Source organism: Alternaria dauci, chromosome 2, assembly GCF_042100115.1.
Source record: "Alternaria dauci strain A2016 chromosome 2, whole genome shotgun sequence".
In the NCBI taxonomy this organism is placed as follows: domain Eukaryota; kingdom Fungi; phylum Ascomycota; class Dothideomycetes; order Pleosporales; family Pleosporaceae; genus Alternaria; species Alternaria dauci.
In genome coordinates, this window is record NC_091273.1 from 1,370,309 (window position 1) to 1,383,898 (window position 13,590).

The window sequence follows — 13,590 nt, forward strand, 5'->3', positions numbered from 1 at the left end:
GCATTGCCAGGACTTGTAGCATCTATTGTACGTCAGTTGCTTGTTCTTATGTATGATATCTGCTTACCTTGGTAGCTCGTCTCTGGTTGCGATAGCCTTTTGACACCAGTAACTGTGTTATCCACCACACCCGATCGTCGCCATGCATCCACTGGCTCATAAAGCAATGTCCGACCTGTAGACCATCTTTAGTAATGGCTATCACTAGAATATTATTGACTCCATCCGGCAGATATTGAGCTCTCAGCCTTTCGCGACTAAGCCGTATGTGCTTGCCTATACACAAGAGTTAGAAATGGCTTCGCACTTGTCGCTACACTAACCATACTCAGCCCAGGAACCCATCAGGAGATGTGCTCTCTGGCTCCACACACCATAATTAGACGAAAATTGCTCCGCGCAAGTCTCTAAACGCCTCTTCGTCACAAGGTCTCCAGGAATAATGCGATATACTATGTCTTCGTCAATGTCTGGGTCTTCGTAAAGGTGGTTTGGCTCGCTGCGAATGCGATATTCAACACTATCAATGCTAGCAGGATCGCGGTGGACTCTTTCTTGTCCTGGAGTCTGGCCTTGTGCGACTGGCTGTTGGTCGTGGTCCATGGCGGAGGTGCGTTTTTTTCTAGAGCGCGTTTATTGCTTTTGACTCGTATTATTTCGAGAAGAACGCGTTCGAAGGTGTCGGCGCGAATGTCGACTGTATCCAAAACGATCTTTCTGGTTGTTAGACCTGTTCAAGCGAGATACAGGACCATGGTAGAGATTCAACCGCGCCTAACCACTACGAACGTGTTCATCTGTAAGTTTCCTCTCATCTGGACAGCCGAGCAGAGTGACATTTCTATGTTTCTATGTTATTGTCTAGTTCTAAGATACTTAGATCGCCAAAACGCTCCATTGCAGTGTTGCGCGTGGACAACAGTGTCGGGGTGCGATGACGGGTTAGACTACTGGTGCCAAGTGTGGTTTAGCATAAAGGCGCATGCCTTCTGCTGCCTATAGTAATGATATTGAAGGGCGTTTGACGTTGGGTAATACAAGGACCTTTGTGTAGACGGCAGTCAGGCTGACGACCACAGGAAGCCGACTCCTGGCCATCTTGACCGGAACAGCGGCCTTGCATCTGACATGCCGGTCACACAGAAAGAATCAATTTGCCTAGGTAATCCAATCATGTGGTACTCAGGTCCCGTAACGCCACAAGACACTCATCGATGCCGCATCGGGACGCACAAAAATAGCCTCTCGCATTCCCATTGGTCTGCTCGCAATATCACGTGCATAGTGGATACATCTCGCGAAGCGACAAAGTGAAGTGGGTCGGTCAGGGAACTGTTGGCCAACCGCAGCGCCCGTTCGGTGAGGCGCTATGTCAGAAGAGGCAATGTACGAAGATGTGGTCTGTGCACATGTCAGATAACGGCAATGAAGGATCAGGGGATATTGGTAAGGCAGTCTACAGGTGGAGTTTGTTGTTTAGAAATGATGCATGGCGTTCATCATTTGAAGGACTCTGTCCGCTGACCTTTTCCTGTTCCTTCACTTTCGTCCAGTCTTTACTTTCGAGCATCACGCTGTACTACCCTTCCTTCGTTTCCTTATTCAGCATCCACAGAGAGACACGCCAGATTACTCGAGAGCACCCATCAGCTTCGTGATCTGCTGCATTCATCGACATAAAAGGTCCAACCCCTACCTGAGACGAGAAGCGTAGCACCGCTATCCACCTCCGCACTACAACATCACTCGCATCTAGAGCAATACGCAAGCATGGCTCCAACAGCAATCCCCATTCTCGCACTCCTTACCCGTGCAAACGCACATCCCCTCGTCAAGCGCGACGAATACGCGATCCCGGAGATGGCCATCATTCTCCTCATCATGCTCGGCGCCGGTATATGTGTCTGCGTGGGCTATGCCATAAATGCGACCTTTGGTTTCAAGAAGGATGGCAACGATATAAAACCCATGACTTCGGAGCAACAGGAATACATGGCTGAGGTTCGGGTTATGAACATGAATGCATTGATGACGCAGGGAGCGAAGAGTCATCAGGGCGGACCGAGGAGAGGGGAAGTAGTGTATGATTAGAGGAAAGAAGAGATAGGAATTTGGGAGGCTTGAAAGAAGTGGCATGCGTAAAGGGCATATCTGAGGAGAGTAGAACACAGGAGTGCATCGGGGCCGACGCATGAAAGCAAATGATGGATACACCCCATTGCTCTTTGACTTTCTATGCGTCGCTGTATTCTGTTCGAAGGATATTTGTAATCGTCAACCTGGGCACATGAAGCCGGTGGCGCAAGGTTGCAACATATACAACTTTGTTTTCTGGATCTCCAGGTGACTCTTTGGGGTAGCATCGTAACTGTATTTAAGATGTCATTCGCTTCATCTCTCTTCATACATCGGTGGTCTGTCGTCCCTCTCATACTTGGGGACAGGGTCTCTGTCTTCCAAATCGCGTTCTTCTCGCACCACATTGCCGAAGAATGTGTCTCCAACATCGACCCATAGGTGGACTCTTTTCAGACCTGTAGTCGTGCATTTCTCTACTTTTCCCATTCTTCCTTCGTCCTTACCAATCGCGCAACTTACTGCATGGACAAGATGACCCTTTACGATCTTTTCGTGATGATGAAACTCTAGAACGATCTGGTCTGCGTAGGTGATATCGGGATTCGACCATGACGGTAATGGCACGTTAGGCATATAGCGGATGGCGTGCAAGTGACGAGTATATGCGGTCAGAATGGTGGGTGGCGACTCTGGTGATTTCCTCTTTCGAGCCGACCTGGGTATGCGCTGAGCTTCTTTTATCGTGTTAACTTTCTCCTCAATATCAAGCGAGAATCACCGTATGCCGAACTTGTACTTACCAAAGACAGCTAACCCATCAATGACATCTTGAACCAGCTCGCTAGCTTTCTTGACTCTGGCTTCCAACGACCCAAATCCGCCATCAGCCACGGACGTTTGAATTCCAGCCCCGCTTGCATCCCCTCGCTGCTGTCTTTTTCTTTGTACTATTTCGTTCGCCCATATTCCCATTAGCTTAGTCCTTCGGCTGCCACCGCGATCTGTGCGATTCATATGCTCCATGTCCTCGCGGAACCGAATTTCAATAATGTATGGCGAATCTGCAGCATGATGATCGACTTGGTATCCCCAAGAAGCGAAGTCGCGGGCTATGAAGGGTACAGTCGTCAGGAATGGTCGAGTATGCTGCGTAGTGTGGATAAGGTAAACCTTGGCACCGCGTAATGTGCTCGGCATATTGGATAGATGGTCGCTATGTCTTTTCCAGAACGAGAAGATGATGTGGAGGCGAGACAGGAACCCAGAGATTAAGAAGAGGTGCAGATCTATCTTATTTCAAATCTTCATATAAACAGCGTGTTTGACGTGTGTGCGACACTATCGCAGCAGTGCGCCAGCATACCCAGGCGTCATGGTCAGAGCTCACCTGGGCATGGTGAAGTGAGGCGCCCCAAAGCAGCGCTGACTTCACTTCCGGTTCCAGCGAAGTCCATTATACCAAAAGCGGTCGTTGCGTCTTCAGCTGCGTTGTAGATGCCATCCTTGGAGTGAGGGCACTATTAGAGGTCTAAAATGTCGTAGGGCTGAATACTACTGAGGGCGCGATGGCAGAGTGACCCAAAATCGGTTCGATATAGCAGGTGTGGTGAGATGATGCATTGTTAGAAGGCGAATAGGAGATTAAGTTGTGTAGTGTGTAAGATTACCGCATGCCCAGGTGCGCTAAACTTTCAGCTGGCCCTACAGGGCCAATCCACGTCTCCTTCCACCAACGACTCCGGAGATAACTCCTTACAGTACCCTTCCTCACCGTGATTGCTAAAATGGGCGCGTCATTCAGGTAGCCATCATTGGCACTACTGCGCAGCTAACTGCTACTTTGTGATGTGTATGCAGCGCCACGGTTTTGCAGGTGGCAGTGAAACGTTCGCGCTCTCAAATGGTGGTATGGATTGCAACTACGGGACTAGATATGTTAGCATCACACCATATTGAATTTGGTCTTTGAAATTATCTAGGCTTGTTGCGATGCTATCTTCCTCTTTCCATGAAAAGTCTATGGAAATGAGGACGTCTTATCCTCCATGACTGACAAGGTTCTCAGAAAGCTTCACATGGTGCCACGACATTCATCTCGCGGGTGAAAAAGTATGCTCGCATGTGCATCCATGGAATAAGATTATCTTTGAAATTGATTGATTGTGGCTTTACGCCTTATTTGAATGCTATTCTTGAGACACACGTCACATCTGCCGCAATTCCTTATACCACGTGGACGCGAGTGAATCAACACTACGTACAGTTCGTGAAAACTGTCTGCAACACTCACCTAATCCCCCTGATAGACTGTAATTCTCCTAATATTTTTTAACGAAGTTCACGCACAGCGTTTGATTGATTAGCACTTACAAAACCCCTCATGCAACCCAGCCTACCATACCTAGGTAACACTCACACGCCAAAACAATGATCACCTACATCTACCACCCAGCAGGCCCCGTAGTCGTTCGCACAATTAACCCAGCCATCACACTCATCTATCGCGATCGCGGCTGGCTAATCACACAATCCTTTTCCGACGTTGTCCGTGACCACCCAGAATGGCAATCTACACCCGCCCCTCTTACTCCAACGCCCACGAACAATGCTAAAAGGAGCATCGCAACTCGCATAGGTTTCGCAATGTTATCTGCCCTCAGCCCTACAATGGCGATAGTCCCAGGCTATGCACCGACTGGCGTAGGAAGTATAGCGCCTATAATCATCGGTAACTATGGTAGAGGGGAAGCAGAGCGAAAAGAGGGACAAGGGCCAATTGGTAATCTTGCGCCGGTACATTGGATGACAGCGGTAGAACGATCTTGGTACCGGGATTGGGGTTTGCCTGTTCCGACCAGAGGGTGGCTCAAGTACGGTAAAGGGGAAGGAACATTCGAGTATAGGCTTGTAAGTGGGGAGTTGGATTTCGAGGCACCACCAGAGTACTACGCGCACCAATCGACATAGAGGATGTTGGCCGATGCCAGCCGCTCAGTCGTATACACTAGAGCAGAAAAATGGAGAGCATGCAAAGTATAGTAAGCATTCTAATCATATTGATGAAAACTGTGGTATCTCGCAAGCAAAATGCAGCTAAGAAGGAAGGAGCGGTTGGTAACTTTTTCATGTAACCCATACATGCGCATGCAATAACCCCCATCCTTTCCGTAGGCTGAAAAACATCATCCGAGTATTGCGCCGTGGTATCTTGTGGTCGTTTCGTTGATTCTTTCTGTACATACCCATATATTATCCCATGTATATCAGACACTCCTTCCTATGAGTGCCATACTTCATTTACCATCAAATGCGTGCTGTCAGTTCATCTATCATGACCCCACTACAGATCTGCGCTTTTGGGGTTCACCAGATAGATGTCGGGTACTTTTGGTACTTGAGGGCTCTTCTGCAAAGCTAGCTTGATTGCATCCCTCGTCTTTGCGCCTTCCTTCTCTCCGCCACCCCCGGTCAGCCGTCTCATACCACTCCTGAAGCGGCTCCTCGTGTCTTGAGCAACAGGCTTGATGATGTTCTCTAGACTGAAGGTACCGGCTTTGTCTGTGCTGCTCGACCGACCAGCAGAATACTCGTCATCGGAGAAGGGCTCATTTTGTTCGTCGAGCGTGGTTGATGAGAGGGAGGGAGAAATACGTTGAGGTTGGTTTGGCGCAGAGGGGGACGTTACGGAGCGGGAGTGGAGACCCGGGCGGGGATGACTTGTTGGAGGCAAGGCGCCAGTAGACGAGTTGGCGAAGGAGCTGAAAGCGCCCGGTGTCATGACACCTGGGTCTCTAGCTGGGGAGAGCTTGACATCCGAGATGAACCCTGATTGGAAAGAAGTCACAGATGCGTTCCGTGTGAGTGATTTGTGTAAGATTGGCGCTGTCTGCTGATCGTAAAGGTTCTCGCGCGTGTCATGAGCATACGGTCCATTACCGTATCGTCCCGAGGACGAAAAGTTTGGCAAGTCAGTCAAGGTTTCCGCATCATCATCGTCCTCAAAGAAATCATCCAAGCTGTCTAGTTTCATGACCAGTTCACCAATGTGACTGTCGCCACGGGTGTCCTCGGAAGTCATGGTCGCAGTTCGGTGATAGTCGGACAATGGGCTGAACGGGAACTCCTCTTGGCGGAATTCTACCTTCGGCGTCTCAGTGTCTGGCACATTCATGTCGTCAAAGTTTCCACAAGTATAGAAAACAGCGTGGACGTTCGCTCTTGTCAACTGCGAGTGCAAAGCAGGCATTGGAATGGACCACCCACTTTCTTCGGGAATGCCGTACAATGATTGCGTCTTCTCGAACTGCTTCTTGTATCCCCTGGTAGAGTGGGAGCCTGCCATGCTCATGCGAATGTGCTGCTTGTCGAATGGCGTGAGGGTACTAGTCATATTGAGGTTGATGACGAAGTCAAGAACCCTCAAAGCTTGTGGGCAGTACGCGCTTTGTAGTAGTCGTAGAAGAGGCGAGAAAAGGTCAGATCCTTTAGAGGCCATTTCCGGCTTGCGCATATCAATCTCAGGTAACAGGATGCAGAGCACTTCCATCGTGTTGATCTTCATCCAATCGATCTTATTCATGAGCAGACCGAGAAGAAATACCAGGCTACCGAACTCGTGTTCCGAGTTGAACGTAGAACGTATAGCAGACATTGTCTGCGCGAGGAAGTCTTTTTCATGGCGGTATCTCTTCATTGCGAAGGCAGTCAATGCCTCGGAAAGCGATGTGCACTGGTAATGCTGGTCTGCGACTTGTGCAAGCACTTCCGCAGTAGCGTGAATGCCGGAACTTTGTGCTGTAGAGTCGAATGAACGTAGAAACCTTGGCAGATTCGCAAGAATGGTGTACGTCAGTCGACTGTCATCACCCACGATGCGGCTAGAAGGTAAAACCACCAGTCTTTCCAGGATCCGTAAAGAACGGTCCAGACATATACTTGACCTGATGCCCTTGTACGTCAGTTGGGCAAGGCCTTCGAATTTGCCTTCCCATCTGTCCGGGCAGCTTTCTTCTAGGATGCTCAACACCTCCTCGTCACCTAGATCAAGCTTGTCGAGAAACCTGTCCAGCATCAAGAGGCTCTCCATGAATTCGCCTTCATGTATAGTGTCCAAACATGCGCAGGTCGTCCAGAACAGTTGAGGGTACTGTATCAGATCTTTGGGCGCTAATGCCTCGATGATGGTCCGTAATGTTGTCAATATCTCCATAGAGAAGGTCTGTATGTCACTTTCCTCATCCGAAATGGTATTGGAAAGTCTGGCGAGCATATCCGAAAGCATTTGCTGATCGAGCGAACTGAGAATGCAGCGGAATAATTGGAACGACCGACAAGCGATATGTCTGACTGGGCAAGATGTGGCCCAGTTCAATGCTACTCGGCCCCAGGCTTCTCTTAATCCAGGGTATGCGAATGAGAAGAACTTCATCACCTCACCAGCAACGTAGCCCATTGGCTCAGGAACCTTGAAGGTCGAGTCTGCCACGTCCTTGCCGTTCTTGTCGTCATAGCTCCATACCACTTTGGTGTCATGTTGTCGAATGCTTTCGACGAAGTCTTCGATAGACCTTTTATCGATGCCTGGTGTGTCGTCCTCGATCTTGGAAATAACCAGCTCGTGGATTAAGTGCACAAGCATCTCACGAGACTGGTCCTGCACTACAGAGGTGTAGTGATCCCAGAGCACCAGGACCACTTGCAGAAGCAATGGAATGTGCTCTTTGGCTACTTCTACTGGGGATACCATAAGGTCAACCAGCAAGATGAGGCAAACCTGTCCCAAAGCGAAGCCAGACTATAGAGGTCAGTGTGAATCAGTGTGAATTTCGTGTCATGCTTACTTGTTTGTTGCTACTTGGCAAGACTTGGGTAAGGTCGGCCAAGTATGGAAGATTGACAGCGTCTGGTGGTGGTGGCATAGGCTCGCGCTTTTCGCTTACCATAGAGCGTGGGTTGATTTGTAAGAGCAAAAATTCGACGACCTTGAGTCCTGCAGGAGTGCTAGAAAGATGGACTACAATCTGTTTGGAGTAGTCGACGTAGTTTTGTTCTCGCTTGTCTAAACAGAGATTGATGATGAAGTTCAAGATGAGCTGAACGTTACCACCGTACGGTCCAGTTGCCAGTGCTTGCCAGAGTGCTTGGATCTCATTATGTAGTACGTTGCCTGATCTGTAGGTGATTTCAAACAGATTGACGAGTAGCATATAAGAATTAGCAGTCGGTCCTCCATCTGGGTTGACTTGGAGTTCGACAGACTGTACCCAAGGGAGCATAGCAGCAACCATGTTGCGCTTATGGTCAGGCTTGAGATCCTTGAAGTAGTACGAAAATTGCGAGAAGACCAAGAAGGCAAGCTCAGCATGCTGCTTGGCAAGCCTTCGTGATGTCTCAAACTGTGCAAGCTTGTACACCGCGACTGTCTTGTCAGAGATGCTGATATCCAGGTCCTGTAGTTTCGAATTCTTTCCTTCACGAGCTTCAAGCGTTCGAAGTAATCGCGTGGACTTTGTGCGTATCTCGCTGTTCTCATGTCCGAGCGTGTAGAGACCAGCGCTTAGTACTTTCCAGAATGGCAAAGTGTAGTCCTCGTGTTGTGTGAGAACCTGGGTAACAACTTCGAAGTAGCTCTCGAGAGCTTTACTAGAGACCGCAAGATAGCACATTTCAATTGCTTTGTCCAGCAAATATGGATGCTCGCGATTGTGCAAAATAAGGTTCGTAAGTGCTCGGCGACCAATGGCGTGTGTACGGTCGCTCGGAGTTTCGAAGATGCTCTGTATCCACGAAAGCATACGAATAACATCGAACTGAAGCAAGACTTTGCTATCAGTTGTGATACTGACAGGTCCACCACATAGCGCAGCCATGGCACTCAAAGCCGCAGTTCGAAGATCGCGTTTTTCAATCTCAAGGGCTGCAGTTGCGTTCCCTTTGCTGTTCTTGTCTACCTCCCGGTCGAGCATCGAACGACGCATCTGCTCCTCTCGCTGACGGATCTGAGACTGGTTTGCTGCGTATCCGCACCATTCCTCCATCAGAGTAAATGCCGCTTTACGAGCTTGAAACGGCATCCAGTGCAAAGGATCGCTGGTCTTGTTGATGCCCTCAAACAGAACCTCTACAAGACCACAGTAGTGCGTGCGTAACTTCTGGTAGCGCGCCTCGAGCTGGACCTCTGTATCACTTAGAAATATTCTTAAATCCTTTGTGTAGTTCATTAGATTGTTGATTATCCACTCGTCATTGTGGGCTTCCGGGAGTTTGAGGAATTGTTGCGATGTTAGCTTGTATACGTGTGTGATCTCTGTTCGGAGATGGTCTGTCCGATAGTTGATCGGGCGGGGACTGCTGATGGTTCTGTTGTGATTGCCCAGTCGCATCTTAGCTTCTTCTGCACAAGCAGCCACAATCCCCTGCAGCGATTCGAGCAGTGTGCGATATAGATTCAGGTTAACAGAGCCAAGGCCGATGACCGCAGCATCTCGTATGGCGGGATTGTCCACTGACAGGAAGGGGAGAACTTTAGAAAACAATTCGGTGGCAGTGTGTTGCTTGTTTGTGCTTGTTTGCGAAGACTTTGAGCTCTTCCGCGAATGCTGCCCTTGCGTAGCCGACGGAGCAGTCGGACCCAGGCTTGTCAATGTTGTGAAGGCAAAAATGAGATACAGTTTCCATTGTTCGATGACGACTTCTGGTGAGGTGGAGGCAAGGCGCCCGCTGAATTTGCTAGCACCGGGCTCGTACGATGGGTGCGGTGTTGTACGCTGGCCCTCAGCCAAGGACGATAAAGTGCGATACATCTGAGCAAGTCTGGCACACACTATGTCTCGAGTGAGAGTTACAGCGAAAGGGCAGACCTCGAAACTGATTCGCACCAGGTTTGGGAAGATCTTGAACCATAGAGTAGCGTCGTACGGCACATCGCTACCACAAAGTTCCACGAGTGTACTCTGCACGTTGCTCTTGCGCATGCCGCGTTGTAAACGACTGCGCTCAGCTAGCGACAGCTTCTCGTCGCTAATGTCCAGAACCCGCTGGGGGCTTCCCTCCATTACACGGATGACACGGGTGTTGGAGCCACCCAGCGCCGTATCAAACTCGGTGATGAGACGGAGCACGGTAACAGCGTAAGAGCGGACGCGATGTGAAGGTGAGCATAAGAAGAAGAGGCCATGAGACTCAACTTCGTCAACGTGCGCCCACACAGAAGAAAGGTCGAGTTGCGTAGCGCGATTCCCGGAACCGTCATCGGGCGTGTCCAATGCTGCCTTGCGTGTTTTCCGCTTGATCTCTTCAATCCAAATCTCTAATAGCTCCACGTAGAGCTTTAGGGTGTTCTCAATGTGTCCAGCTCCCAGCATGCCGCCATCAGACATGGTAGCGTAACGATCATCAAAGTTGAAGATGAAACGTGCAAAGCCAATTGTGACTTGCTGTGCGTGTGACTGTCGAGCTATGGACTTGAGTGACTGAGCGGACGATACGGCGATGTTGCTTTGAACATGGGCAGTTCCGGTACACAAGAGGTTTACAAGTGAGTTGAAAGGTATATGTGGAGACAGGCAGCGGGGTAAAGCCTGGACGGCGACATGCAAAAGGTCATAAAACCCTTGGCGCAGATCCGTAGTAGTCATGTAATCTTCGCGAGGGGCGAAGCTGAAAGCTGCTGCCATGGGTGTCTTGGGTGTTTGTGAAGAGAACTTCTCGTCCAGTACGGCCTGTCCTCCAAATGCATTGTCGCATATGATGGTTATTTCTCCCAAGATTTTGCAGAAACGGATATAGTACTCTTTTGCCACTTCGGCGAATCCAGTAAAGTTTACAGGACGCGAAAGACGCTCTTCCTTGAGGAGGCTGGATTTGATCGGCAGAGGTTGCAGAGGCCGCGGACTGGAAGGAGGAGCAGGGAGCTCGTTCGAAAACGCGTTTGGATCGTAGTCGAATGTAATTGGGAAGGGCGGCTGCTCGGTGTTCTCGAGATCAGCCATGATTGCGAGAAACGAGCGGATACCGATGACCATACGGTCAGGCTCCAGATTTTCAACGCGCAACTCCCGCCCTGACATGAACATTTCCGAGTTCAGTAGAGGGAATATGATGGTCTTGAAGCAGAGGTCTTGGTACTTGTAGCCGATGATGCGCGTGAGTTGTATCAACGGTTCAGCGATGGATGGTTCAGTCGAAAGATACGACCGCCTTCCCGGTTGGAACACCATTCGTATAATCTCGTCTAGTCGACGCACGGCGACATTTGGTGTCTCGGTTCCCCGTCTGTAGATGTAAGTCCACACCAGCCGGCATATACCTCGAAGAGCGATAGCTCTCGTTGCGCGCTCCTTCAGTCGTGGCTGAGTAGACAAGGCGAGCGCGAGCCACTGGGAGAGAAAAGTATCGGTCGGGGAAGCACATAGGATGGCAGCCATGAGTGGAAATGCTTCGTGCCAGTGTTTCGGCTTGCCTAACAGGATGGCAGCGCGCTGCTTCATCACATCTATCACAGTCTTCCACTTGGGTGCATTGAGCTCGATGGTAGCCTTGGAGGTGATACGCAGCAGCAGTTCCCGCAAGACTTGGCAGTAAGCATACTTGACTGGCTGGCCGTGGGCGCTTGTGAAGAGCTTGGCCATGGAGAGCATGAAGTCGCACGTGCGGTCCCAGGTCTCCTCTGGATATGACTTGACTTGCAGGTGCCTCAGAGCGCGGATGAGCAGGGCGCCTTTGGCTTCGTGGTCCCTGTTGTACTGGTTCTTCATAGCCAAGTGGCCATCAACGATCTTCAGGTCGGTGACGAACTTTTCTTGCACCTGCTCGAATATGAGTCCGCTCAACACACCGAGCAGCTGGCTGTAGATGGTCCAGTTGGCGAGGTTGAGCGGAGATATGTCCACCAGATCAGGATCAACGGTGCTGAGCTGGCCGTAGAAAAGACCAAGAAGCCGATCGGCCATCTCAAAAGTCAGGTTCTGGAGGTCGGTTTGCGTCATGATTTCGATCAGTACTCGGCAAAGGATGTAGGTTGAGACGGTCGAGCGCTGCTCCGCTTGGGTTACCGTCTGTTGTAGAGCGACAATGTGCTCAGGGCCAGATGCCACAGAGGCCGGGGGGTGGTTTTCCAAGTGTTGGACCGGTTCGGTGTTACGTCGAGACAGGGCAGGATGGAGCTGCAGTCCCGGAGTGGCCTGGCGGGCATTGAGCAGCTGAGTGCGCTGTTTGGACGCTTCCTCACTCTTTGCCTTGCGCCATAGCATAATGGTGTCGATCAGAGGCTTCGGCTTGTGGCGCGCAATGTGGCCCAGGGCTGCTATGAGCTGGTCGAAGGTGGGGTCTACGCCAGGTCCACAGACACCCTCTACCCTGGCCTCGGGCTGGCCTCGTTCCGTCATGCACTGGTTGATCTTGTGCTCGGCCTGGCTGATGAAGGAGTTGAAGAGGTGGTGCAGCGCGTACTCGCCGACCGTCTTGAGTTCGTGGGGGTGCGGCGGCGGGTGGCGCGACTGGGAGCGGTGGTGATTGTGACCTTTCCGCGAGGATCTGGCACTCGGCGCCCGCTCAGGCTTGCGCTGCGGTATGCTGGCATCGCTGGATGCCGCCTGGGCTCCAACGCCGGCATAGACATGCCCCGTACTCGCGCCCGGCTGCATGCCGTTGGCGGCAAAGGCCTCGGCTATCGACTCCTGGGACATGACGGCTCCATCGATGGATGCGCCGCCGGCGGCGGCGATGATCTGGGGGCTCAGCGGGCTCGTGGCGGGCGAGTTGACGAAGCTGGTGTTGCGCGAGTGCTGGATGCCGTGCACGATGGACGTGTTGCGGTTGTGGGCATACGAGCCCGACGGCTTGCGTTCGAGCGCCTGGAGGGTGCGGTCGGGGCTGGAATTGCTGCTGGTGGCCTTGAGGGCCGGTGTTTGCGAGCGCGAGGCAACAGTCCGGGACGAGGCAGTCAGCGCACGCCCGCGGGTCTGGCTGGACTCGCGCGAGGCCGACGAGGGGCTGTCTATATGGTGCGACACATTCCCAGCAGCTGGTCGAGCTTGCAGGAGAGGGAAAGCAGCTGCATCGGGCAAGGCACAGGGGTCAGCACAGTCTTGATGCAACGCGGAGAAGCGTCGATGTCGAGATAAGGGCTCCTATGGCACAGCAAAAGCCGCCACTGTCAAAGTCCAAGCCGCGTGGGGAGTGTGTTTCACGGTACCTCGCCTGGCTTGGGCACGACTATGCGATACACAAAGAAAAAAGCTACTCACACATGCCGCAGACTTGCCGTGCAGCATCTTCCGTGGCGGGCGGAGAAAAGCTGCAGCCCGTCAAGCAAGGCTCAGGACGGAGAAGGTCGCCGTGGAGAGGGTCGCGACGGCTGTCATGGATGTCTCGAGGTGGATGAAATGGGTAAGTAGAGATGCCCTGTGCCTGACTAGCCGCTGTCTAGCCACATTGGTGGCTACGATCATCCATGGCGCCCGGCATCAACACGGCTCTGGAGATCGATCCGAGCCTGGAGATTATTCAGTC

At 51.4% G+C, this 13,590-nt stretch overlaps 1 protein-coding gene across 1 annotated transcript; it reads right to left on the reverse strand.

Annotated features, from left to right (window-relative positions):
* Window positions 1–5,119: 5,119 nt before the first annotated feature.
* ACET3X_002519 (uncharacterized protein) lies at window positions 5,120–13,451 on the reverse strand. Its single transcript, XM_069449271.1, has 3 exons — window positions 13,326–13,451; window positions 7,920–13,132; window positions 5,120–7,873 (listed from the first exon to the last, which is right to left on the reverse strand). Exons 1-3 carry the CDS (start codon window positions 13,327–13,329, stop codon window positions 5,420–5,422), a joined length of 7,671 nt encoding a protein of 2,556 aa, XP_069309066.1. The 5' UTR covers window positions 13,330–13,451; the 3' UTR covers window positions 5,120–5,419.
* Between the last annotated feature and the right edge of the window lie 139 nt (window positions 13,452–13,590).

Excerpts from the sequence above, each read along its gene's own strand:
- ACET3X_002519 (XM_069449271.1), bottom strand. Across the intron at positions 7,874-7,919 it reads TGCCAAGTAGCAACAAACAA|TCTGGCTTCGCTTTGGGACA; the intron begins GTAAGCATGACA and ends TGACCTCTATAG.